Source organism: Temnothorax nylanderi, unplaced genomic scaffold (assembly GCF_030848795.1).
Source record: "Temnothorax nylanderi isolate EJ_2023f unplaced genomic scaffold, tnyl_v1.0 TNYL_tig0006_pilon, whole genome shotgun sequence".
NCBI classification, from domain to species: Eukaryota; Metazoa; Arthropoda; class Insecta; order Hymenoptera; family Formicidae; genus Temnothorax; species Temnothorax nylanderi.
The window spans coordinates 1,125,863-1,152,642 of NW_027249068.1; the positions used below are offsets into that span (position 1 = coordinate 1,125,863).

Below are 26,780 nucleotides of genomic sequence, written 5' to 3' on the forward strand. Positions count from 1 at the left end.
AAGAACCCTAGATCACCTAGATGCACGTTGGCTCGCGGTTGGCCGCACTGCATTCGTAATGTGCAAAAAAAATCGGGAAAAATGGACGCCGCGAGTGAGCGTATCGCTTTTATCTGAACCCCTCGTCTTGATAGCAAAAATGGGCAATCAATTAGTGGGCATCGCGCCCAGCCAAATATTTCCGGTAGAGCACTATTTGACAGATCACAGTGATTTATTATTCGACGTGAAGTAAGTAACTCAAATCGAGTCACTCCACCTTACGTGTGTGTATATGTACTCTGCCAAGTTGAACACTGTCAAGAGTACTGTCAAGCCGCGTGTTCGAGTGGTATTTGACGGATAAAAACATGTTAATTCTTCGTGATATTTCCTACACTTGCAAGTAATATTAGCAGAGTAATACATCATATTTAGATGACTGTGCGAGGTTTCCTTTTCACTGATTCTCGCATGATTAGTATTGAGAAGAATATTATGAATAACAGACTTATAATTGACATATGTACACGTAAAGAAGTCTATAACATTTATAAAAATCTTGGGAATATCATTTAGAATAAGTTATAATTATGAATATAATATTATTGCGGGTTTCAAGCTGTTGATTTACAAAATTCTTTGTCGTCCGCAGTTTAGGAAGTACTAGATTCTTCAAAGTGGCTCGGGCCCGCAGTCTGGAGGGGCTGATAGTTGTAAAAGTGTTCGCAATTCATGACCCAACATTGCCATTATCTACTTATAAGGACAAGCTGGAGGAGATCAGGTCGAAGTTAGCCTCGGCTGTCAACTGCCTACCGTTTCAACGAATGATTGTAGGTATCTTAACATAGGAACATTGTTTAATTGTATATAGCTTATTTGAGCACGACTAGAATTAATTGTGTATGCTTGGATCAGCTCACAGAAAAAGCTGGCTCAATAATGCGGGAATATGTCAAATATTCTCTTTATGACAGGATCAGCACTAGGCCATTTTTAACCAGCATTGAGAAAAAGTGGATCACTTTCCAAGTATTGTACGCTCTTAATCAAGCCCATAAGGTATGGTGACATATGTGAATCATTTAACCCTCCGAGGCTACACCTCTTTTTTAATACGCTCCGGCCATACTGGGGTGGTCGCCACCCCAGACGAATTCAAAGTCTCATAATTTCAATTAATGCACGTAAAAATTCATGAAACATCTTAAGGGTGTTCAAAAATATGCATGGTACAGAACCCAAAATGTGCTTGAGGAACAAAAATATTGTAATTTTTGGTCACGATGTGGAATATACACCGAGGCCGTACTGGGGTGGTCATCACCCCTATAATAATTTTCAAATGTTTACCAAACATAACTGACATGGCTTACAGCCTTTCTACTGCGCGGATCTTTGAGAGAAGGACCCAACTAGGGATCCTGGGCATTTCTGGGTGGAGGGACACTGATTATAAAGCCTATCTTGAAAATATCGGGCCCTGAATTTTTGTTGGGGTGGCCGCCACCCTATGTGGCCTCGAAGGGTTAAAAAAAAAGAAGATAGCTGTTCAAAATAGCACGCTGCAAAGAGAATTATTCAAGTTACCTATTTTGACTGAAGTAGCTTATCTTAATTCTTGTCTATAACTTCTTGTTTATTTAAGTAAAAAAATGTATCATTTCTGATTATAATTTTTAAAAATAATTGTTTTCCTTTTCCTACAGTTTGGTGTTTGCCATGGTGACATAAAATTAGAAAATATTATGATAACCAGTTGGAACTGGGTATTACTCACAGATTTTGCCAGTTTTAAACCGACGTATTTACCAGAAGACAATCCCGCGGATTTTTCATACTTTTTTGATACTTCTAGGAGAAGGTAAAATCTTCGCTAAAGCCATCCTCTTTCTTCTTTTTATTTTGATAAAGCAATCTCAATTTAATATATTTTCAGGACATGCTACATAGCGCCCGAACGATTTGTGAAAACACTGTCTTCAGAATTGAGTAATACGTTGCTGTTACCAGAACAAGAAGTTAAGACAGGTGATCTGCATCCCATGATGGATATCTTTTCCGCAGGCTGTGCTTTAACAGAATTGTATAACGAAGGTCATCCACCGTTCGATTTTTCACAACTCTTGGGTAGGTATATAATATTTTTAGTTCTGTTTTTTTTTTGTCGAATAAAAAATGAATATGAAGTAAAATAGAAGTAAAATCCGGCCTAACACGTGAGTTCTATTAATGTGGTGATAATATATTCAGCGTACAGGAACAACGAATATTCTGTGAGCAAGCACTTGGACAGTATAGACGACCCAGGAATACGCGAGCTGCTTGGTTCAATGCTAGAGAGAAATCCAACGAATAGGAAGAGCGCAGAGATCTATCTGTCTCAAACTCGCGGCACCATCTTCCCGGAATACTTTTATTCCTTCCTGCAGTCTTACATGCTTATTTTCTCCGCCGCTCCGATTTTATCACCGGACGAGAAGATAACGCGGTTGAAGAAGGACATTGGCAATATTATAAGTATACTAAAGACGGACGAAAGTGAACGAATGAAAACGAGCGAGACGAAACCTGCGGAAACCGCGAAATCTGGTCAATACGAGAGTAATGTGGAATCGATTAAGGACGATTCTGGTCACAGCGAAGAAAATACGATGGTGGAAGTCGACAGCGATCAAAGTTCTGATAAGACCGATTTAAATCAAACTGACATGAAAAGTACTGTCCAAGATGTTGGCAGTGATATTCAAGTGGATACGGAACTGGAGATTAAATCGTCCGAAGATTGTAAACAAACATGCGATGCAGAGTCCAAGAAATCAATCTCTACCTCGAGTGAAACTCTAGAAGGACTCGTTATCATAACTCAACTCGTTACATCTTGCATAAGAGGATTGCATCATTCGCAATCCAAGTTGCACAGTTTAGAGATATTATTAGAGCTGGCTGAAAATGTTTCTGATGAAACAATTCTTGATAGAATATTACCTTATATTGTAAGTACTAAAATGCCAATTTTTAGAAATTTTTTACAAAAATAAATATTTTATATGAATTTATATTTATTGAGCTAACCCTGAAAAATTGTTTGAACGAATTAACTGCATGTTTTATATTGTTAATTATTGCTAACATATATTTTTAAATCTTATCTAGTTCCATTTGGTTCACGATCCGGCGCCGCGAGTAAGAGTATCAGCGATACACACTCTAACGAAATGTTTACATCTTGTGAAATCGATACCATCTTCAGATGTGAACATATTTCCCGAGTACATTCTACCAGGTTTAGCGCATATAACTCAAGACGAAGCAGTTATAGTTAGGGCAGCTTACGCAGAGAATATTGCGTATTTGGCGCACATTGCTTTGCGTTATCTGGAAAACGCTCATCTGTCTAACTTGGGCAACAAGGAGGGACCAAAGCCCAGTTACGACAGCGAACTACAAACCTTGCACGAAATGGTATAGATATCTTCTACATTTTATTAAAAAAAAAAAAAAAGAGTAAAGCGACATAATTTTCGCTGAAATTTTTATTTGAACTAGAGCTGAAACATTATCAATCATCCTAATATAATCCTCGTATCTTTATCTTTCATGTAGGTTCAACAATCTGTGTCCATGCTGTTAACAGATCCTCAAAATTTAGTGAAACAAACGTTAATGGAAAACGGAATAAACAAATTGTGCGTGTTCTTCGGAAAACAGAAAGCCAACGATATTTTGCTCAGTCACGTTATCACATTCTTAAACGACAAAGAGGATAAGGAACTGAGAGGCTCTTTTTTTGAATGCATAGTCGGTGTGGCTGCATATGTCGGTTGGCATAGTAGTCCGATACTAATGCCGCTTCTGCAGCAAGGTCTATCCGATCCTGAAGAGTTTGTAACCACAAAGGCCATAAATGCCATGGCAACACTTACAGAACTGGGTCTACTACATAAATCTGCTCTCTATCAGTTATTATCAGAAACTATGGTCTTCCTGGTATGTCATTGTTATGATATATTTGATAAATCTTTGATATATATACATAGTAATTCAAATTAGAACCTTTCTATAATAGGTTTTATATGAAGTCCAGAACTAATGTTTTCTCATTGACAGATCGGCAAGATTAAAGATATAGGATTTTATTAAAATTTTGATAAATTTTAGAATTATTATTTAAATTCTCTTCTTTGAAAAATTTACAACTTTTTAGAATTAGATATTTAATGATGAAAATTAACAAATTAGAAAAGAGACTTTTAAATTTTTATTAAAGAAGACTGATTGAATTTAGAAGTACTATTGATGTACACAGCCATTTTTTATAGGTTCACCCAAATCTTTGGATACGTCATGCAACCGTCGGCTTTATATCCGCGGCGGCGAGAACTCTGAATGTGGTGGATGTCCAATGTAAAGTTCAGACAATGCTTCAACCATATCTGAAGCACTCATTGATCCAAATAGAAAAGGAGATTTTATTACTTGAGGCACTTGTTCCTCCGATATCCAGAATAGTATACGATTCCGTGGTGAAGTATAACGATGTGGAGGAATTATTCCAAGTACTTGAACACAAGCAGGCAGCCAGAGCAAAAGTCATAACGGGTGTGGTACCGCCACAATACAACGACATGAGTACCTCCTTAAGAAATGTATGTAACATTTATTATATTAGCGTATATCTGATTTTCAAAATAACATTTAAAAAAAATTTTGTTATATTACAAGAAAATTAAATTTTAGAATAAAAATATAAAATAATGTTGCATATTGCATTTATCGCGCCTTCAGCGAGAGAAATTTGAGCGAAACTATATCGTTTATTATTGCGTGTGACAAAGATTTAATTCAAAAAGATTCATAAACAGATCCTTTTTAGCTTTTTAGACGACTGACTTCGGAATCGATGACCGAGGCAGTTGAGGATCAGTTGCTGATCATGAAGCCTCACTTGATGAAGATCAACAAATATCGCAATTCCGCAGAGTCGAAGCAAAATGCTATCAAGTCCGTAGATGGCAAGTTGGAGTTGAGTCCAGTGAAGGATAGGATAAGACACCATGTCGTCGTATTATATCCTGATGCTAAGGGAGACTTAACTCTCCTGCCATTCAAAAGATTGGACCGAAGAACATCGGAGACCGTTGGCACATACGCAACGATGAATCAAGAATGGCGCACGATGTTTGCAGCTCAAGATAACACTCAGGTATTACAGCTGACAGTTGATTGAGAGGTCTTTCTATATCGTCCTGCTAATTATATTGTTTGCAATAATTATTCTTATATTATTGCTAACAGCACGCTATAGTTAAAATGTCAGACATGACTGGAAGCAGTGGTAGCCCTAGTCAGAGCATACACAGCGGGGACATCCATTTATCTCCGCATCATTGCCTATCAGATATGACCAGCATTAATTCTCTCATGAACGATCATTCGCTTCACGAGCGATCTTACATACAATGTAAGTGAAATTAAGGCGAATAAATAATAATATGTAATTTTTGTGTTTTATAAAATTATAGAAAAATATTAAATGATCGTGACAATTTTGCAGATAGGTGTGCGCCTTGCCGATTAGAAGTGCGGCAATTAACGTACCGAAAGCAAGAACAACACGCAGCAATATTAAGAGCAAAACGTTGGGCTAACAACGTCGCCTGCGAAGCTGGTAAATAAAAATTGGATCTCTGTACAGATTACATCATGCTGTATGATTATTATATGCTTTTTTATTCATTATCGATATTGGCTAAAAGGCTCCACATCACTGCCAAAGGATTGGAGGCCCCGAGGAATTCCCGTCGCGCATCTTCACGAGCATCGAGCGGCAGTGAATAGATTGGTTTCAATACCGGATACTAGCCTGTTCGCGAGTAGTTCCTCCGATGGATGCATCAAGATTTGGGACGCCAGTAAGATGGAGGGACGAAATATTGCTAATCGTTCTAGGTATTGTTTTTCTCTTCCAGAACACTTACACGTTGAAGATTTTAACTAATTTATTATATTATTTGCAATTTGAAGCTTCGAGTTATGTAGTATTTATTTTTTGATATTGTACTTTACAGGCAAACGTACATGCACAGAGGAGGTCCGCTGGTTGGCTTGACTGTATGCGACCAAGGACAATCTTTAGCGAGCTCGGCGAGCACATCCGGGACGGTATTCGTACTTCGGATTGAGCCGAACTCTAGTAAAATGAGTTTGATCGGCACTCGTCAATTGGATCTCCAGGTGATTAGAGATTTCCGCAGTAATGTAAAAATTTGATACACAGGAATATTAAAGACATGTTGTTCGCGATTGATGTAACAGGAAGAAGGATGCGCTGTAGATCTTCAGTATCTGGATTCTGGCTCGCAATCGGTTCTTGTGTACGCCTCTTTGTACGGATCACTGGTAGGTTGGGATCTACGATGTCCCGGCACAACGTGGCGCTTGGAAAACGATTTGAAGCACGGAGTCATCACGTCGTTTTGCGTAAACAGTCATCAGCAATGGTTGACCCTCGGCACGAGCTCGGGTATCCACACCTGTTGGGACTTGAGGTTCCAACTGCCGATAACAAGTATCAAGCATCCAACAGGTAGCTTATCTCGCCGATGTTATTTTCCATTACTTTGTACAAATGATATAGCTTAAAATACTTCCTATCGTTTTTAACGATGCCATTCTACCGTTTCTCATCGTTTCAGGTGCCAGAGTGCGAAAGGTGATTACGCATCCAACGGAGCATTCGTGGATAATCTCAGCGGTGCAAGGTAACAACGAGATCTCCATGTGGAATCTGGAGACCGATATTCGACAGATGGTTCTGTGGGCATCGAATGCTCCACCGTTGAGCCGTACTCAAACCGGCCACACTGTGTGTGCCATGTACACCGGATGCATCGATTGCTCGGGCTTCCTTCTGGCCGGCGGAACCGATATGCGATTACGCTTCTGGGACTTCAATAGACCTACCGCATCCTATGTCGCTCTGCCCGCCGCTAACGATGTCCTCACTCCAAATTCATTGGCATACGAGTCAGTGATGAAATTATTTATGTTGCTCAATATATATATTCATCGTGTTCTCGCATAATAATGTACGATATTGCTTCTCTGTTTACAGTTTACGTTTGATAGACGGAACGAACGTTGTGCAAGAAGTATTGGTGGACGATGATTCTAATCCGTTGTCCGGAAGTGATGCGAGAGGAAGAAACATGGAGGAGAGCGGTCCCGAGACTCCACCCTCCGGCCAGCATGACACAATCTCTGCTGTGGCCATGTCGAACACCTGCATTCTCACCGGTAGCACGGACGGCCTGATACAAGTCTGGAAATGATTGTTCTTCTCGCTCCCAAATATGATTCCAAAGTTCCTCGCGCAGGCGACAAAAGATTTTACCAGTGCAATGCGGAATTTCTCCCCAGTAATAACGAAACTATTGTGATCCAAGTAAGGAATAAGTTATTCTCTAGAATTCTTCAGGTAAATTCTCCAGCAATGCCGGACAGTGATCGTAGTATAATTTATTTAAGGACAGTCGCGCGGAGGAATTGTGATGGCGGTATAATTATGATACCATAATATTCCGTTTCGGCAAAAATTACTAATCATATTTTTTTAACAATTCCGTGATTGACGACAGGACTCGGTGGAAGTTATGATAAACACTGCTTCCGTATTAGTAAGATGATAATTTGCAGCTTGCACAGTTTTTCTTGCAATTTTGCAAAAGGTAAAAACCTTGTCTTATTCAAAGTTTATACGAGCTCTTTCCCGCTATATGAGTAATCTGCTAATCGACTTTTCTCATATTCTTCCACAACAACTCTAAATTAATTATTTCCATATTTAATTGAATCTAAACAGATCTATTTTGAGTAAATTTCTCACTTGCATCATCTGGGTTTGGTTTTTATTTCTTATGACACCTGTAGTTTATTAATTTTTTCCAGAAAGGTTGTTTCCTGCCTTTTCAATTCTTAAAAAACACATACAAGAGAAGACAAGACATGTCGCCGAGACGACAGGTCTCAGTGGAAGTTACGATGGTATCATAGTCATACTTATCTCACTGTGCAAAAGAGAAAAGCTAACTCTACAAATCAAATCTATTTATTCCTAGATTCGTTCACGTTTATATAATTTTGAAAAAATTGGAAATCCTATTTCTATATATAATTTTATACATTAACTATAGGTAAATACAATTCTCTTAATTGTATTTAAATTTAAGCTGTATTTATATTGTTCAATTTGCTTGGATAATGCGTTAAGACGTCTGTTATCGCTTTCTTGAGCCACAAGCATCAACGTACGCACAGCACCGCCGTGCTGTACGAACTCTGTGATCCCGGACTGTACATAGAGCATGTAATATACATGATATTTAAGACTACCAATGATTACAATTGCGCTGTGGAGGCGTGCATTTTTTTAAAAAGAGTTGAACGTAAACTGACATTATAATGTAACATATATGATGTACATAGCTTATTTTTATATGTAAGAAAGAAAAAAAAGAAAGAGAGCTATTACCGAGTATTAGACGATGATGTGACGAGTTTAGAATGTCGATGTTACACAGATCGATAGACAAGCCTTTGAGGTAATTGTATCTAAGTTAGCAGATATTTAGCGAGTCCGTACGCGCACTATAAATTTAAACACTGACAGGTAAGAAAAGTTGCGTCAATGCGAAATGACTTTGCAACACAGTGGAACACTCTTACGAGCATAGAATATCCAAAAAAAAAAAATCTGTAAGCTATATTTTTTATAGCTCTTAGCTTTATTTTTTGGATTATCTGTACCGTTAAATTTTTTTCACTCTGATACAAAGTTACTTTCTGCAATGCGATAAATTTCGTTGTTTCCCTTTTTTTTTTAACACACGTGTGAATACGGACCGTGAAGCGAGGAATAATAAAATTCGCGTACGAAAGATGCAATGCGCGAAACAATTATCTCTCGCTTCGTACTTTACGTGATGAACGCGTAAGTAGCTGTATGTAATCACGAATATTTATGTATACTAGTTTGCTAGTATTGTCACACACGGACACATACGTACACGCAACCACATTGACTGAAATACTCGTAACCCGGTGGACGTATATTGTCTAAAAACTACGTTGTTACAATAAATTCATATTTTTAACGCACGATGCGTTTCTCGCTTACGTTTGGCACGACACAGATCGAGAGTTGAACCGAAAATTTCCTTTACCACGGACAGACAGGCGCGGCGGGATAAGGTACGCGTCCCGGGAACGCGTACGTATCCGGATTTATGGTCCTGCAGATCTGTTTCCAGCGCTCCTTACCATCTCTACCTTGACGATGCGGGTTGTTTGCATAGTATCTGCGATTTTGAGTGTCGTACGAGGACTGCTGAGGGAACCATAGATCGAGCCAAGGTATACAAAAAGCGGAATTGACCAGCAGCAACAGCAGGATGATTAACTTCATTTTAATTGTATCTTCTAAAAACTGCGGTCATAATCTCGTAATAATATCCTTGTGATGATCTGGAAGGAGAAAGAAAGTTATTTTCTAATTTTTGTGAGTATTTTTTCAGACCCTTGTGTTAAAATTTGATCGTTCAATTTTGCATTATATTCACGTCTAGTATTATGTTTTAATATTTCGAAACTGAAAGTATAAAAAATGTCTAAAGCTAGAAAGATTAGTACATTTTTTAGTCATCTTTCGAGCTTGATATTTTTATAAAAATACAATATACATATCTTTATATTAAAAAAAAACTATTAATTAAAAATAAATTTCTAAAGTAGAGTGGAAAAATTGTTCAAGAATAGCAAAATTTTTTCGTTCACTTACAGTCTTTTGGAATTTACTTGATTTTTTTAAGTTGCCCGTTTCTCATTGTAATTGAAATTAATATTGTGAAATTAATATTCTTACATTATTCAGTTTCCTTCGATCTCTTTGGTATCCGTGATGATACAGGATCAATGGTAGAACACCAAGTGAATGTCCTGCAAATAAAGAATGAAAGTTCTATTGGAAGTGACGCTCGCCGATTGTACCACTACTGACAAGTGTCGCAGCTCACGTAGTAAGCACCAAAGTGGCTTAAAGACAGGGACAACGCGCGTTCACGCACCAAAAAACCGTATAATGAAAACGTCGTTGCGTCACGAGCTCAAAGTTTTCTTATCGCGCCTTTCACACTTTCTGAATTGTGGAATTAACAACGATGCGACGTCTTTCCTAAAATATTCGTCTTACTAATCGCGCTGTCATCTGCATCTGTTTTTCAATCGTACAAAATAATGGAAAATGATTAAGATCACCTCTGTAATATGACGATTGTTAGAACGTGGATGTAATAATTGACTTCTGTCTAATCGCAAGCAACTGTAACAAGTGCACTACCGCAGTGGAGAGATGCTGGATGCTTACCGCTGTTTTATATGCCACCGGCCTACCGCCCTACCGCTCAGAAAAATATATGCGCGGCTAATGGTGAATCTGCGTTGCCTTTTGATGAAGGAACTCGGGATAGTGAATGGGATAGTACGTGTTCGATTGACTTCAGTAAGAATATGCAGTAGTTTTTTTATGATCATATATTAAAGGGAAGAAAATGGCACAAAAATCTGGCTGAATCTTGATTTACAATTCATAATTGATATGTGATTCTATTAGAATCACACAATTGAATCGATAATTAAATACATCAACAGAATTATTTAATTTTATTTAATCACAGATTATAGATATTCGATCTTCAGTTTCTTCAATCATAGATTTTTGTATCATTTTAAGATTCCTTTCTTCTATGTCTCAGAATTACCTATCTGAAAGATATTAAGCATTTCGAATTTATATATCCAAACATACGATCTGTATTACGATATTTTGCATTACAGATTCCCAAGTTTTCGATTTGCATTCATGATCGAAGCTTGAATCACACTGGATTCTGGATCCTTCGTTGTTTTTCTATAAGGGGATTGCGATCGAGAGCCGCCGAAGAGATTTTATATTCCAGCGAGTCTCCCGTCTCTTCACGATTATTTCCTCGATTTAGGATTCTGCACGTGCTGACAAAGTGACGCACTCGCTTACGCGCTTCTGAACTTGGGGAAGGCCCTTTCTCACTCGCGTTTTGATCGTTGTTTACAGCGATTTATATGCAACATTCGTAACTCTTTTGCTCCCTCACTCGCGTATTCCGCGCACGCAATATCGTTTGCGGGGAAATACAAAGGGAGATGGATGAGATACTGATACCATCATAATTACTCATTTGCCCGGTATGCCGCATCCTATGATAATGATATTTTCACGTGACTCCTTGAGGCATAGGAAGAAAGGAAAACCCTGTGTGTGCTAATGACGCTCGGAAGACGCAGAAATGGCTGACCGCATCGCGATTGCGATCGGAGATCGGATACGGTTCCTCCGCGGATTAGCATTCGATGTTTAATTCATGGATCGCGCTTTCGGAGCCGCAGCTCAACGTAGGCGTATCCGCGAAATCCGGCACTCGGCATAAAATAATAATTTTGCATAACGTAACGCGCCACCGGCACGTGCTTGCATGTCGTTGCGTGCACTCGATCACAAAGTGCGCCGCACCGGATGAATTTCGCGGTGTGCGTTTTTCCTCCGAAGATTGTGAAAAGGATCGCGTGACCCACATTATAATATGCGGCCTGCACGGGCCGATCCGCGCGCGCGCGATATATTCCATCTTCCGCGCTCGCGCCCAACTTTATTGGGAGTTGCTCTACATCCGAATATCGTGTCAAGGACGCTGCTTGCGCCGATACCGAGGACCGGATTATCTTATCGGCGAACTTGACACACTTTACGCACCGCGAAACCGATCGCGCGAACCGAAGCGCAAGTTGCCCTTTGACCCCTTGGGTTTTTTCCTCCGATATGTTGCTTTAAATATTTTCCTAGGTAAAACGCTTATCATCCCTGTATTATTTTATTATCTAACAGTAAGCTACATTTAATTGGTCGAGATAAGGATTCAAGAGAAAAGTATAAATTCACAGGAATTTGAGAGAAATGACAATTAGTAGCTATAAACATTATTTAAATGTTTCAATGATGCAGTAGGATAACATAGTAATCCGACGTTTTCCCTTCCAGCTTATAATCCCACTTGGAAGGAAAGAGATAATTTCCCTGGTGCAATTATAGCATCAATCCACGTCGGTGCAAATTAGCCCTTGCAGTGGTAAGCAATTGCATTGGATACAGCACTTTTCCGTTCGTTATTCCGCATCTTACATGAAGTCTTTCTCAATCCCATTCACATTGCACGCAACTTCTTACAGGAAAGTGACTACAAGATACTGGTAATCAATCTTTAATTACGTAATACCGACTGTACGTCGCATAAAAAGAACTGGGTTATACGTAAACAAATAACTCGGATTGCCTTGAAGGAAATCATTGGGAGCTGATAGGCCCATTTATCGAGTACGACTCGTAAATTGCAAACGACGAGGTCAATCGCTTCACGCAACTGCATATGACTGTCCTTACACTTGACGGATTACGGATCCTTCCACGAAAGGACGAGCTCTCGAATTATGGACCATTGAGCAACGGGGCTCGATTTGCTCTACCGATTTCCTATTACCGTAATAGTCGGTTTCCAGTCCACCCGACTATTAATAGCGTTTGGCAGAGAAAGTATGTCTATTTTCCACACAGATGCTCGCAATAGACGAGCGATTTTTTATTAGCTCATTCCACACGAAATTGAATTTATAGTTACAAAAGTAGTAGAATTGTAAAATTGTACGTACTTATGTATATATTACATTTAAGAATACTTTTATCAAATTTCGACGCCGTACGTGATAAACGCGGAAAGCATGTGCAATGTAAAGCTATTTAAGAGACTCGCTATCTAATGACTCAAACTAGTTTGTGGGTGGAGGAAGTTTTCAATGCATTTGAAAATATGCGATCAAATCGCTTTCCGCGAAAGCTTCTACACCTCTCCCGCTTCACTCTCGCGAATTTTTGGCAAGAAATGCTTTCTCGAAGGAGCGCGTTTACGGCTTCTATCTCCTTCTTCCTTTACTTCTTTTCCAAGAATCCATCTCGAATCCGCCAGATCTGACGTTGAAATTCGGGTCGGGTCAAGTTGATCTTGTTCTCATTTAATTGTGGCAGTGATAACACGTAACTGATATCGTGATCTGGCAAATTCAAAGATTCGAATATAAAATAAATGTATAAGGAGAGTCGCTTAGAAATTTGAACCGCTAATAAACATGCGCAATTACAATTATATTAAAAGAGATCAACTGATCATTGCTGCAGTGATCCAGGAAAAAAATTCCTGGAGATGAACCGGGTAAGACGTCCGACACGCCTAAAAACATCCGCGAATATGCGCTCGCACGTCACTTCTCGTTGGGATTTGCAGACATGCCGTGGTAAATCGTCTAAATATTTGGCTACTGCAGACTTCATCAAAACTGCTCCGTGCAGTCGACTGCACCACTTGCGTCAGTTTCGTTCCGCTCGACATTCGCTGAAAAGCGTTGATCACTGTCAAGCTTATCTGATCTCACGTGTCCGTCGGAGTCCCTTCGAATGTCAAATCACGGTGGTATCGATGGCAAAGATAATTGCGAGTCTCTTCGCCGACCCAGTCTCTCCGTAAAGATGCAACGTAGCCTGAGAAAAATGAGCAAAGGCATCAAAAAAATTACCGGTAATGATATCCGATTTGAGCGGTACACCTAGTTTAGTTTTTGTAACGCTAGAAATCGCCAATTAATTTAGCCAAATCGCTCGATTAGATTAGATAATAAAAATGTAATGTGTACAATTAAGTAATTTTGTAAGTAGAATCTTAATAGTGCCTTTTTAGTGATAAAACTAATGATAAACATCTGTTTTTTAAAATAATTTTTTAAAAATAATTTCATGATAGCTGTTAAATGTATAAATATTCAGTTTATTAAATGATTGTATGACAATTATTAATTTCTTTATTAAAAATTTTGAAGTATAAGAAGGAAAAGAGAACAAAAGTTAAAGTGAATAATTTGCAATTTTCCAATAATAACGCACATTTGGCATTAATTATAAAAAAAAAGAATCCTCTGAAGTGTACCATTAATTTAATTTTTGTTACAATTATAGTTTTTATTCTTGGAATATAATTGTGAAGAATTTCCAGTTCTAGAATTAAAAGCTTGAAATTTCCAAGATTATTTCGAGTAAATAAAGTCAGCATGTTTCAATAAATTTACGAATACAATATCACTGTCTAACTTGAACACGTTTTCGTAGAAATCATCCAGGAGGATGATAAACATTCATCATATATCTTCCCCGAGCAGCTGTCCGCCTTGACCAGTCGCACCGGGTTTTCGAAGGATGAAATTCGTAAACTGTATCGCGCCTTCAAGCAGCTGTGTCCGAGAGGATGCGCGACGTCCGGCGACTTGAAACCCGCATACGCCAAACTGTTTCCGCTTGGCGATCCGGCTAGATACGCGCAGATCGTGTTCAACAGCTTCGACCGAGACGGCGACGGCATCGTCAGCTTCAGCGATCTTCTCGGAGCCATGACATTGATCATCAATGGCAATGTGGACCAAAAGCTTTCCTGGATATTCGGGTAAGAGTTCATCTCATCCTCGATGTTTCTATTAATAGTGATTTCGTGATAATGAATTTAGAGAAAATTGTAGACGGTATTTTATGAGGAGGTTTAATTATATAGGAATTAGAAAACAATGTTCCATATATTTTTTCGAATTAGAATTAATGGAATTTTAAGACTAGACTCTTTGATCGATTTTTTCTTTAAGTCGATTCATTCTCTTCGCTGAATTAATGATCACGAACATGGCCAAGATGACGAATGTAATACACAAAATACACAAATCCCTTACCGCTTGTCAGGTTCTACGATCTGAATGGCGATGGTTGTATCACGAGACATGAAATGTTGGTCATAGTATCCGCGATTTACGAGATGGTGCAGAATACGCGGACTATCCAGTCCGTGGTTAACAAACAGGTGGACAGGTTCTTTGAAAAGATGGATACGAACAGAGACGGCTTGATCTCAAGGGAGGAATTCATGAGCGGTTGTAAAAATGTACGGAAATATCCCACTACGTAAGAATAACATTATTCGCATTTAACACTAGAAGGACCTTGTTCAATGAAATCTCTTATCGGACTTTTCTTTAACAGAAAAGCTACAAATATTATTAATATTGATATCGATAAAAAAATTGTTAAAAATTAATTTATAGCTGTCTTGTTATTAAACCTCCTAGTGTTAAAATTCAGCACAGTAAGATCTACTTTAATGACAGTAAATATAAAGATGTATGTGTACCCAGAGACTTCATTAATTCTATTTTTTTACAGGATGCTTTAGTATACAGCCAGTTGTTTTTATTTAACAATATCTGGTGATGGGATGAAAATGACCTTAAGAGATTAATGAAAATAATTTATACATGAAACTATTAAAATATTTATAAAAGTTCACCCTTATTCCTCTTTCACTCTTGAAGAGTACATATAATATATCACATTATTTCCCCCAGTTTCCTTATAATACAAGATTTTGCATTTACGTTATGCAAACAGTTTGATATCATCTTAAATAGTTTATACATGCTCAGAACAATCTTTTTTGTAGGATGTAAAATACGCAGGCGAGGAAAAAGACAAATGCCAATGCGAGCAGCGCTTTATCGGTGACTTCCCGTCTACCGTATTTGCCTAACAGCTTCCCTGACTGCGCTATAGCTTGTTGTTGATGCTCCAACTCGTCCTTGGTGCTGCCGACCTTGTCCGAAGATGTCACTGAAACAATAACGATCCGTAGAATTGCGGCACTTGCCATTCAACGAAATAGGATACGTACACAGACTGTCCAGCGTGTCGGCGCTTCTTTGAGTCGTTTCGGCCAGATGCCTGGAGATACTGAGAAGCTTGTCCGTTACTTGGCTGGACGAGTTCGTCAAGCTCTGCTTGTCGTGCCGTCTACGGAGAGCGTTTTGCCGCTCCTCCGGCATGGAGAACAGATTCTCCCTCGCCAGTTTGTCGATGACACACGCGCTGACAATGTTGGCCTTGCGGAAGGCCGCCAAAGAAGTGTTCAACTGCTCCTTGTAACTGTCCACGGCGGACAGCAGCTCGGCCCTTTTCTTTCCATTCGTCTCGGTTTCGGCGATGGATGTCAGGTGTTCTATGGAAGATTTTAAAACTGCTATCTTGGCTCTGCCCTCCGCGTTGAGCTCGTCCAGCATCTCCAGCGGCCCACTGCATTGCTGTATGTCCTTCACAACAGATAATTTATTAAATACCAATCATCGATTAGGCCTGTTATAATATAATTCGTGATATATTTTTTCCCACTACCAACAGTGTCAACATAGTCTCAGATCAACATTGAAATTAGGTTATATTCTATGTACCACGACGATTATATATTTACCTGTATTAAAGCGTTCACTTGAAGCTGATATTTAACGATGTCTTGACGTGTTAATTCCACTGCATAACTGTTGGGATCCATTGACAATGCGAGATACTTCGCTTTTATGTTATTTCCTGATTGTACGGCGTACATACATATATGTGCGATATGTAGGCGAAGACTCCGATTGACTCCGATCAGCTGATCGCATGCCAAGCTGTCAATGGACACGTGTAACTGAATGATATGCTCCGTTGTTGTTTGTAATTTCATGGATTTCTGATAATTAGAAATTTTACTTTGTAGGCGAATAGCACATTTTTGTTGTGTATTGATATATTACTTATTTATATAATATTGCATATTTATATATTCATATAATTATTATATTTATATCGTATAAGGTCATTTATTTCACAGGTATCAGGAAAAAAAGATAGAAATAAAACAAATCAGAAAATATATCTTAATCACTGTCAATGCTAATTTATCACAGCTTTTAACACTTTGCTATGAAACGTAAAGATATGCTTGTCTATATTGTTATTTCCAATTATGTGAAATAATTAGGAGAACTTGTGACATTTTAATAGGATGTACAAGGTAGCGTAATTTATTATACATAGATATGGTACAATTTTGCCTATTTTGATCTATTATACAGCTAATTATGCAGTCCGCACGTCGCAATTGAATTTTTGCGACTTAGCGATTGCAAAATACTTTGGATTTCCTCTTGTTCGCAGAACATACGGGAAGTTACTGTTGCAAATACAAATTTGCATATCTATAGTATTCTAAAATGATACAGCTTTACAAATTTTATGACGCGTAGGTGAGTTAAATATACTCTATAACGGGTGCGGCACTACGTTTCGCACAGTCCAGATAAAAATGAGCTCGCGACGCAAGATCTACGTCCTTCTATGTTACACAAGTTGTTTTTTTTTTTCGTTAACGCAGGCTGTTTATCACAGCGGCGACGAAGTCCGACGTCGAGCTTTGCCCGCCTAGATCCTTCGTGAGCACCTTTCCGTCGTTCAGCACGCGGTTCAACGCTTCCCGGATCTGCTCGGCGTAACGTTTGAGATTCACGTGGTTCAGGAGCTTCACCGCGCACAGCAACATCGCCGTCGGATTCGCGACGTTCTTGCCGACCGCCTCGGAATACGTGTGCCTCGCACCCTTTTGAAAAATACAAATCTTAGCAACTTGCGCTTTAAAATGGGCGTAAGTCAAGTTCTAGAGATTCTTTTTAATATTAACTGTATAACTGTATATTGAATATAGTTCTTATTTTGCATAAACAAAATCAGAATGCATTTGCATGTTACCGGTTCAAAGACGACACACTCGGCGCTGTAACTGGCACCTGCGACGACTCCGGCACCGCCGACTAGACCGGACGCGAGATTATCCACAATATTTCCGTACAAATTCGGCATTACCATGACATCGAACTGATGTGGATTGGAGACCATCTGCATAGTGCAATTGTCGACGATCATCGTCTCGAACGTAATCCTGTTTCGTTAGAGAATAGGAATATAAAGTATACTGTGCAATAATTTCGTAATAAATATTTGTAAGGGGTAATCACACAGGCGACGAGGAAGTTATTCAATGTACCTTGGGTACATTTTGGCAATTTCTTGGCACGATCTGAGAAAAAGTCCATCGCCGAGCTTCATTATGTTAGCTTTGTGAACACACGTGACTTTCTTGCGGTTATTCTTTACGGCATAGTCAAAAGCGAATTTCGCAATTCTTTGGCTCTTAGTGGCAGTCACGATCTTCAAGCACTCGACCACCCCTTTGACAGATTCGTGCTCCAGCGCGGAGTACTCCCCCTCCGTTTGTTCCCTGATGATGACGCAGTCCACATTCTGGTGACGCGATATGATGCCCGGCAAGGATTTCACGTGCACCACATTCGAATACAGGTCCAGGCTCTTACGTAATTTCATATTCAAGGTCTGCAACTCTCCCGTCATCGAGTGATCTGGAGTTGCTAGAATCCCCTGTCACACAAAGCAACGCACAGTTATATCAAATTACAAAATTATCGTTACCTTTCAGCCACACACTCTTTAAAAAATTCGTAGTTCACTTTCTCTGATAAAAAAATTTTTATATTTTTAATTATATGCGTTTTAGCTATAAACATCAAATATCTCACTGAACTACCTATCTGTATATATACCAAATGAAAAAATTGAGTATATTTTATCGTTAGTTTTAGAAGGTATATAATTAGACCTTTAGACAAACTCGGTTTCTAGCGATACTGTTGGAGACTTGCTCCAGAGGTGCACTCAGGGTTGGATTCACTTCAGACAAGAAGTAAGGTTCGAATTCAACCGGGACATCCGCAGCTTTGAAAACACTTTGAACAGCAACCACGAGCTCTGGTCCAACGCCGTCTCCCGGTATCAAGGTGCATTTCAACTTTCCTTCTTGTTCAACTGTCTAAAAGAAGTAGCGGGGTCACGCATGAGCCTGATTACCAATTGGAGAATAAGTAAACGCTTACCGATTCTTGCTGCCTAATTGTTCCTACGTGCAGCGCCCTAACTGTGCTCTTATGAGCAGCCTGCAAACACACAAAGCGAGAAATATAATATTATAATTTATTAATTATATTAAGGTTCACAATTCCCTATAAACAAGATATAATCTAAATGTGATATATTTTAAATATAATACTCAAAATACAAACGCATCACATTTTATGCATATGTTATGAATATAATTAGTTATACAAAGAATTCAAAGTAGCATTTATTACGCTTCTGTTTCACGTGTAATCTTTTTTCCAGAAAATTTAGAATATCCGGACAGGATTAATCCTCTTAATTGACTGGAGTCAATCTGGTCCTGTTCACCACGCTTTCTCATCAACAATCGGCTCCTTCTTGCGTAATCAGGGCCAATTTATCGCTTTTTTTTTTTTTTGGACAAATAACAAGACTACTCTGATTAAATAACGTGAGCAGGCGGGCGTGGGTGCTTGCCCCGACCGACGTGTACCAATTTGCGCGCCGCCGGGCAGGTGTGGAGGATCTGCGTTTGCGTTGCATATCGAGGAGCGAGCTTGTGTTTTTGACAAGCGGATGCGTCTCAGATAAAAATAATCACGGTATAAAGACTCGATTGCGCGATCGTCTTCCTCGCCGTGCCGACGAAGCGGCTACGTTATTCGTCGTACGGTCAATAATATAGCCAATAGAACTTATACGCTTTTCTTGCATTTCGCAGGTGCGACGGGATTCCGGAGACACGGAGCGACGGAGGAGCGTCGGCGATTACCTGGGAGAGCGCCTTGCAGATGTTTCTCGCGAGCAAAGCCATCTTTCACGACGGAGCCGAGCAGAGCCGAGCGTCGACTGCTCGTCTGCTCGTCTCCCGCTCCCTCGCGCTTGCTCACGAACGCAGGGATGTAATCGCGTTCGGAGTCGCCGTATTAATTTGATCTAATCTGTTGATGAAACCCTGAGGAGCGAACGCTTCATCCATGGGGGAAAAAGAAAAAACGCTGATTAAAGTAACGTCTTCACAAATCGTTTTTTTTTTATGATAAGAATAAAAACAAATTCCAATATAATGTATTAGAGGAAAATTCAATTACTCTCTCTCGTTTAAAGTGATTGAGAGAGAGAGAGAGATTGAGCCACTCATATACTAAACTGAAGAAAAAGTAAAGGAGACTGATGAGAAATAATAAATCAATCGTTGCACTTAAAATTAGAAGATTTATAAAAGGCGTTGGTCAATTATCATTTATAATTATTATTTATAAAGGAATCGATCGTTTAGTTTTAAAGAGGCTTAATTGGTACCTTATTAGTATAGATATATTATTCGTCCGGTTAAAAAACTCGTACGTGATATGTAAGAGAAAAATTCGACATTCCCGAACAGCGTCCGTCACTGTTCAGCCGTCACGTGGACAGTGGTACGCTAGTAACTTATATATTTCTGATTATTCGCTCTTTTTCAACGTCCATTCCGTATACATTCATCCCGTTTCAGATAGAAAATAAGTAAAAAACGCATAAATCAGGTTTATGGCAATTTTTGTATCTTTTGTTTTTCCTCCTTTTCTCCACACATCCGTCTTCTTTTAAATGTGGAATACAACGTGCTGCTATGAGAAACAGACCTCTAAGTTAGAGGTATCGTAAGAACGACAGGAAAGCAAGGAATGCAAGGATGTGTAAGGATGACATGAGGATATTTTCGTGAGGATTAAGCTGCTATAAGGGCTGCGATCCGATTTACACTCATCGCGTGTAATCATCATTCTGTCTTCGTTGCACACATCGAATATCAAACGAAGATAGACTGATGCGCTGCTGTGAGCGTGAATCGGACCGCAGCACAAAGTGAGCGAAGGAATCAGCTGATCCTCGAGCAGCAAACTAGAGAATTAGCGGCCGTAACTCCCTAGTTCGTTGCTCTCAAGGATCAGCTGATCCCGTCTCATCACCTCCTGGCCGCGATCGTCGATCGACATCGTCCTCGAAGCGGCGCGGAATAAACGCATCGAGGTCCCGACGTTCGTCACATTTATCCGGCGTTCTCGCTTCGCGAACGGTATTCGCGCGCCTCGACGAGGGACAGCCGGATCCCTAGAGGATTACGATGTCGCGGAGTTTGCGGGCGTGGTGCCGCGTAGAAATAGACACGAAGAGGTGGGGGAAGGGGCCGCGCGTGAAAACGGGATAAATCGTGCGGTCTATTTTTGCGGGAGGGACCTCGCGCGGTGACGCTACTTGGGATCTCTCTCCTCCGGGTCCTGGACCTTTCGCCCCTGTTGAGATATTCCACCGACGAGCCGGTCAAGATGACGGAGAACTTACGTGAGTAACCTTCCACGCGATCGGCGCAACAGGCGTTTCTTTAATCCCCTCTGACTCTGACGCGTTAGCCCTAAATGTCAAAGAGAAATAATTCAGGAATTTGTGTGTTTGTACACAAGAGACGTAGATGTATCTTGCGCGTGTATGTATGTGCTTCACCATCTTGAAATTATTTTATAGAAAGTACAAGCGAGAATATATGTCGCATTGTTGCCGTTTGCGTCATTGCAGCTGATATTCTCTCACGTTGACAATTTCTTGCAGCCGAGGAGGTAACCAAGTCGAGTTTCCGCCGTAAGGTATGGGACTACATGACGAAGAACGAGCTGGTGAACTTCCCCGTCAACATATACAAGCGTATACCGAACTTCAAAGGCGCTGCGGAGGCGGCGCAGCGACTGATCGACCTGGACGAATTTAAGAAGGCGAGAGTCATAAAGATAAATCCGGACAAGCCGCAGGAACCAGTAAGGTTCTTAGCTCTGGAGGCAAATAAGGAAATCATCGTCCCTATCCCCAGGTTGAGAACTGGCTTGTTCTTACATGTTACGCCGGTTGCCGGCGCGACAAAAGAACAGCTGAAAACATTGGCTTCCATGCGCGGCCTGGAGCAAACGGGTAAACCACTCGGGCTAGATTCCCATATCAAGGTGAATATTTCACACATAATTTAAGAATAATTAACTTATTAATGGATAACGGATAAATAATGGATAAAAATAAATTGACGCCATTATCTAGACAGTATTATCTAGATATTTTTTTACGTTGCATAGATTTACTTTGACAACGAAGGACACTAACTGGTGATTTTAAACATTTATTTTGCATTTGTTATTTATTCAGGTAGATCTGGTTGTGCTGGGATCTGTATGCGTCAGTCGGGACGGATACAGGCTCGGCAAAGGGGAAGGTTTCGCGGATCTTGAATTTGCGATGATGATGAAAATGGGCACGATAACAGAAAACACGATTGTTGTCACGACAGTGCACGATTGCCAAATCGTGGATCACTTACCACCGCAATTGTTCAAAGAATATGACGTGCCGGTAGATATAATTGTCACTCCGACACAAACTATCTACGTAGAGTCGAGACTGAAGAAACCGTCTGGCATTCTGTGGCATATGCTTAGCGAAAGAAGACTCAAAACCATGCAGGTATTACAGCAGCTCAAAGAGATGGATGAAAAGTATGCATTGAGTTGCCTGACTCACGTTAAGTAGGCTATTTCGTGTAAATACACGGTTATTTTTTCGCAGCGATGGCAAAATCGTAGTCCTGAAGGAAGTCGATTCCGACGTGGAGACGCGCCATTATATCAAGAATCGTGTTAAATATCCGAGAAATAAGAAGCGCTTTAATGCGAAGAGAGATGTGTCCAATACAGAAAACATCGTGGAAGGTGACAAGGATAAAGTTGACAAGCCGCGCCTGCCACGAAGACGAACGTATAAGAAGCCAAAAGTCGAAGAAGAAAGTAATCCTCCCAATGCTGAAGTACAAGTAAGCGCTTTTCACATATATTGAGTTCAATATCGAGTTTCAAATATATTGTCATATTTTTATGAATGAATTAAATCTCTCTCTCTCTCTCTCTCTCTCTCTCTCTCTCTCTCTCTCTCTCTCTCTCTCTTTCTCTATTAATCTAAAGTTTACATGGGTTCAATTTTAAAAAAATATTTTATTTATTTTTTATAGCATTATTTCTATATAGCATCTTTTTCTTTATAAATAAATCTTGCTTGTGCGTTATAGACGAAGGTAGAGAACAGCGCGAAGAATGCGTCCCGGCGGCGTAAGAATCTTCGTGCTAGAACAAAAACGCATATCGACTTCTCGTTGAAGCTCTCTAACATCTCGTCCGGCGTGAGAGTCCGCGATCTGAAGAACGCTCTGCTGATGCGTGGCGTTAAACCGAGTGAGATAACTTGGCAGGGCTACCGTGGCATCTGTTATCTTCACTTCAGCAAACTCAGGAGCGAGGCCGCTCCGCCAGATCAGCCAGTTCAGGTAGATTCGATTGTGGCGAATTTGCAGCAGCTCCGAATCGGTGAGTCCGTGAACGACGAAGAGGGATTTATATACGTAGAACCTGCGAAACCGATTTCCAGAATTGAAGTGACCGATGTGACAACCGTCTAAACGTTTATCGAAAAACTACATCGAACAGGTAATTACGTAACAGGTAATTATTTCTTGGTCGTTTACGTTTCGACGTCGAATGTAGGGATGGACGTCTTCCAAAGTCAATCCTTTTTCTATGAGAATTTTGTCACGTATACTGACAATGAGGTGTCTCAGACAATGCGCATTTCTTCTCAGTTATAAACTCTAATGAATTTTGTCTGTAAAAAGTGTAGCAATATTTAATTAAAAGCTAAAATTGGCATTCTTTAGCTTTTTTAATCTAACTTTCATTATTTTGTCCATTAATTTAAGAATCACTTTAATTAATAGCCATTAATTAAAGTGCACTTTAATTATTTAAGTGTTCTTTAAAATTAAATGAATTAAGTGGACCACATAACTAAGTATTTATGACAGTAATGATAGACCATAATTTAAATTGCTAATTAAATTTAATAGCTGAAAGAAATTGCGCAACTTTTGGGGCATACTGTACCTTAATTTTTTTTATAGACATTAACTTGAATACTTAAAGCACACGCATTATATATTAACGTTATTAACATGCGTTTTGTATAATTAATGTTATTTTACTTAAATCTATATATTGGAGTTGTACTTGCGAATTACTCCGAATACATCGACGAGGATTTGCGTTCGGTTTAAACTAAGATGTGATATATACCTAGTATAGTGCGAATATTAATATTTAATATTAATAATTATTACAATTAACATAGACATACCGCATATTTTTGGTTGATGATTTTATTTATACATTTATATTAATAAGCCGTTACATTTTGACGAGAATATATCGGGTAACTTTCCAGTAAATTCGTCGCAACGCCCACGAAATAATCTGTGATCAAAAGATACTTAGGGGTAAGATAGTTGGTCTATGGGGAGAAACAATAACAAGCACAAAGTCGCTGAATGGATTGAAAGATAAAAAGATCATCAAAATTATATTGGATCGGTATCCTCGCGCTATTCCAAAGTAAAATATTTTCTTTTATTTGTTAACGGTTAGGTTTGTAATTTTATAATGTGCAATAATGTAAACTGATTATTGCATATTAGATTCCCTCTGATTGTATGACATTGAGGATAAAAGTTTAATCTTTGTTCATTAGTGAGAAGTGATTCGGATAATTTGGGCAAAGAGTTAATCTCTTCTAGTCTGGAACCATTAATGAAAAGTCAAAAATATTTCTTTTTGGCACAGATTAATGTACATAAGATACAATATGTGTGACCTAGAATTAAAAAAGAAAAAAATTACATACCCCGTAGATACGTTGACTGTTGTTGTGTCTCTTCATGGAGTAGCGAAACTCGTTGTGAATTACTATTTTCATTCTCTGCAAAAATATGAGTTGAGATTAATAGATAGAGTAGAATGCATATCTGCGATAATATCTGATGGTAATCATCTAATGTTATGGACTGATGACAATAGTTTAAGTGTGTCGTTTATAAAGGACATCCGAGACAAATGGAAATGATTAGCATTTCTTCATTGTTTAAATAGAGAGAAAGAATACTCTATTTTTCTGAACAAAAAAATAACACAGACATACACACATATATACACGCGCATATATATTCTAAAAAAAAGGAGATATATACAAATAATATATTTTCATGCTCTAGCCGCTTTATAGACATGTTGCGGTCTTCCATATATTGCCATTTGAGCGTGCAGGGAAAACAAGTAGGTGCTTGCGTGTCGGCTGACAAAACAGAGAAACGGCAATACTTTGTGATATTAACAAATATGATTTATTTACTTTTATTGTTTCTAATCGTGCCGGTGACGTAGAACTTATGGTGATTGTTTCTACGCGCAATAGACTTTATCTCGCTATTACTTACATATATATATATATATATATATATATCATGTATATAAATCTTGCGTATATAAAGGAAACGTTTCTTTTTATCAAATCTCCGTCCTCGTGACTTTGCGTAACTCCCGCTGCTCCGATTATCCGCATCCAAAAACGCAATCCTCCTGATAATTCCTAGGAATAAGTGTGCAAATTTATAAGTGTTAAACAAATTGCAAGTTTTCATTCGCTTGACCCTTCCTTGCCCCTAAATATAAAACTTCCGCGGCTGAGACGTCTAATGGTTTTATCTCGGCGAAAGTAGGCCAAAGCAGCTCGAACGCAAGTTTTCTGTTGCAGGTCTCAATCGCTTTGCTTTTATTTGCTTGCGATTGTTTTCCACACTGCGAGATAAGATTAACGAGCGACGATTACTTACCCTTCGCAGAGGCGCGCTTCGTTTTTCCTTTTTTTTTTTTATCGAGAAGCGTGGGAAATGAAGGAATTAAGGCGGTCGTCGCAGAAACGCCTCTCATTTTCCGTCGGACTCGTGGTTTGAAATTACATTAGTCTCGATTGAACTTCCCGATAAGCGTCTCGCGGGAGTTTACCGTCACGGACGACAGCTTTTCTCCTTTAAGCGGATGAAATAAAATTTATGTATCTGCCACGGGCATGTGAATAAAGCGATGGCGACAAGTCTGGAGATCGAAATATCTTTCCGAACAAGATTAAAAACAAGAGTAAAAAAAATCTCGTTTTTTTTTGCATCAAAGAAACTTATAAGCTAAGCGTAATTACAGTTTTTATACGGTCCTAGGAGAGGTGGCTCATTCTACCGTAAGAGGACTAATTTGCGAAGCGCGTAAAGGCAATTAAAAGGGAAACGACGGGTCTTAGGGTTCCATTAGGTTGAATTTTCTTATTTAACGGCGCCTTTATCGCGCAAAAGGCTTTGCCACGGCTTTCATCGGCCTGCAGAAACTAAACTGCATTATCTTCTATTGGATTTCCCCATCGAAGACCGGCGCGATTGCCGTTCTCTACCCCCCTCCCCCCACCCCCCCCCCGCTTCGTTACACTTCCCCGTTAAGAACCACAACTGTTCGCGTCGGTATTATTCCGTGGAGAGCTATTAATCCTTTCGCAACCGATTGGCAGGTTCTAAAGAAAAAAAATTATAATCATTTTTCTCTAAAACGAATAAATCTATTTTAATCGGAAATATATATTCGTAATTTTTAATATCTGTATTTCTGTAGATTTATTTAATAAAATAACTCAAAAATGGAGACTGAAGTGGATTTTCTTTTTAACTCCGTAAAATATTTTAACAATCATCGTTACTTCGAGACCCGTCAAATGTAAAAATGTCGAATTTTGTATGCGATTCAGAAAGAAAGAGAGAACATGTTCGGAAGGAATTGTCGCGCGCTAATATGTTTCGTTGGACAAATTAAAAGCGCGAAAATTGAGAGGAAAAAAAAGGCGTTAAATGATTTTCATTCATTATAGC

At 39.2% G+C, this 26,780-nt stretch overlaps 6 protein-coding genes and 1 long non-coding RNA gene across 11 annotated transcripts in view; 4 read left to right on the forward strand and 3 right to left on the reverse strand.

Annotated features, from left to right (window-relative positions):
• The first annotated feature begins 70 nt into the window (after nt 1-70).
• On the forward strand, nt 71-9,141 carry Vps15 (vacuolar protein sorting 15). 3 transcript variants are annotated; one of them, XM_071715655.1, is made up of 17 exons: nt 71-231; nt 635-815; nt 901-1,044; nt 1,692-1,846; nt 1,922-2,112; nt 2,236-2,978; nt 3,139-3,447; nt 3,589-3,972; nt 4,305-4,631; nt 4,859-5,188; nt 5,281-5,446; nt 5,540-5,653; nt 5,742-5,934; nt 6,054-6,219; nt 6,301-6,571; nt 6,681-7,011; nt 7,100-9,141. In XM_071715655.1, exons 1-17 carry the CDS (start codon nt 140-142, stop codon nt 7,314-7,316), a joined length of 4,314 nt encoding a protein of 1,437 aa, XP_071571756.1. In that variant the 5' UTR covers nt 71-139; the 3' UTR covers nt 7,317-9,141. The 3 variants fall into 3 exon arrangements, with proteins under 3 accessions (XP_071571756.1, XP_071571765.1, XP_071571773.1); XM_071715664.1 differs by lacking the exon at nt 901-1,044; XM_071715672.1 differs by lacking the exons at nt 6,054-6,219; nt 6,301-6,571; nt 6,681-7,011; nt 7,100-9,141 and having other exon boundaries at nt 5,540-5,651; nt 5,732-5,855.
• LOC139778046 (uncharacterized) lies at nt 8,197-10,917 on the reverse strand. 2 transcript variants are annotated; one of them, XR_011719480.1, is made up of 3 exons: nt 10,297-10,917; nt 9,905-9,978; nt 8,197-9,507 (listed from the first exon to the last, which is right to left on the reverse strand). It is a non-coding gene; the product is annotated as an uncharacterized lncRNA (long non-coding RNA). The 2 variants fall into 2 exon arrangements; XR_011719479.1 differs by having other exon boundaries at nt 9,905-10,917.
• Nucleotides 10,918-11,779: 862 nt separating this feature from the next.
• Nucleotides 11,780-15,499, forward strand: LOC139778032 (neuronal calcium sensor 1-like). 2 transcript variants are annotated; one of them, XM_071715785.1, is made up of 6 exons: nt 11,780-11,917; nt 12,113-12,200; nt 12,301-13,697; nt 14,282-14,612; nt 14,900-15,098; nt 15,377-15,499. In XM_071715785.1, the coding sequence occupies exons 3-6, from the start codon at nt 13,577-13,579 to the stop codon at nt 15,422-15,424; spliced, it is 699 nt and encodes a 232-aa protein (XP_071571886.1). In that variant the 5' UTR covers nt 11,780-11,917; nt 12,113-12,200; nt 12,301-13,576; the 3' UTR covers nt 15,425-15,499. The 2 variants fall into 2 exon arrangements, with proteins under 2 accessions (XP_071571886.1, XP_071571889.1); XM_071715788.1 differs by lacking the exon at nt 11,780-11,917 and having other exon boundaries at nt 12,121-12,200; nt 12,301-12,321; nt 12,412-13,697.
• Sec20 (vesicle transport protein Sec20) lies at nt 15,336-16,646 on the reverse strand. Its single transcript, XM_071715774.1, has 3 exons — nt 16,455-16,646; nt 15,882-16,296; nt 15,336-15,820 (listed from the first exon to the last, which is right to left on the reverse strand). Exons 1-3 carry the CDS (start codon nt 16,587-16,589, stop codon nt 15,633-15,635), a joined length of 738 nt encoding a protein of 245 aa, XP_071571875.1. The 5' UTR covers nt 16,590-16,646; the 3' UTR covers nt 15,336-15,632.
• Nucleotides 16,647-17,033: 387 nt separating this feature from the next.
• On the reverse strand, nt 17,034-19,863 carry Idh3b (isocitrate dehydrogenase [NAD] subunit beta, mitochondrial). Its single transcript, XM_071715721.1, has 6 exons — nt 19,746-19,863; nt 18,970-19,029; nt 18,696-18,905; nt 18,066-18,457; nt 17,771-17,960; nt 17,034-17,621 (listed from the first exon to the last, which is right to left on the reverse strand). The coding sequence occupies exons 1-6, from the start codon at nt 19,785-19,787 to the stop codon at nt 17,391-17,393; spliced, it is 1,125 nt and encodes a 374-aa protein (XP_071571822.1). The 5' UTR covers nt 19,788-19,863; the 3' UTR covers nt 17,034-17,390.
• A 1,083-nt stretch (nt 19,864-20,946) lies between these two features.
• On the forward strand, nt 20,947-25,382 carry Lost (methenyltetrahydrofolate synthase domain-containing protein lost). The gene is made up of 5 exons (XM_071715713.1): nt 20,947-21,298; nt 21,563-21,948; nt 22,145-22,491; nt 22,562-22,805; nt 23,058-25,382. The coding sequence occupies exons 1-5, from the start codon at nt 21,283-21,285 to the stop codon at nt 23,442-23,444; spliced, it is 1,380 nt and encodes a 459-aa protein (XP_071571814.1). The 5' UTR covers nt 20,947-21,282; the 3' UTR covers nt 23,445-25,382.
• Nucleotides 23,364-26,780, forward strand: part of LOC139778002 (protein Star) — a 47,208-nt gene continuing 43,791 nt past the window's right edge. The window contains exon 1 of the mRNA XM_071715753.1: nt 23,364-23,472. The gene's annotated coding sequence lies outside the window, so the exon portion shown is untranslated. The remainder of the gene's footprint in view (nt 23,473-26,780) is intronic.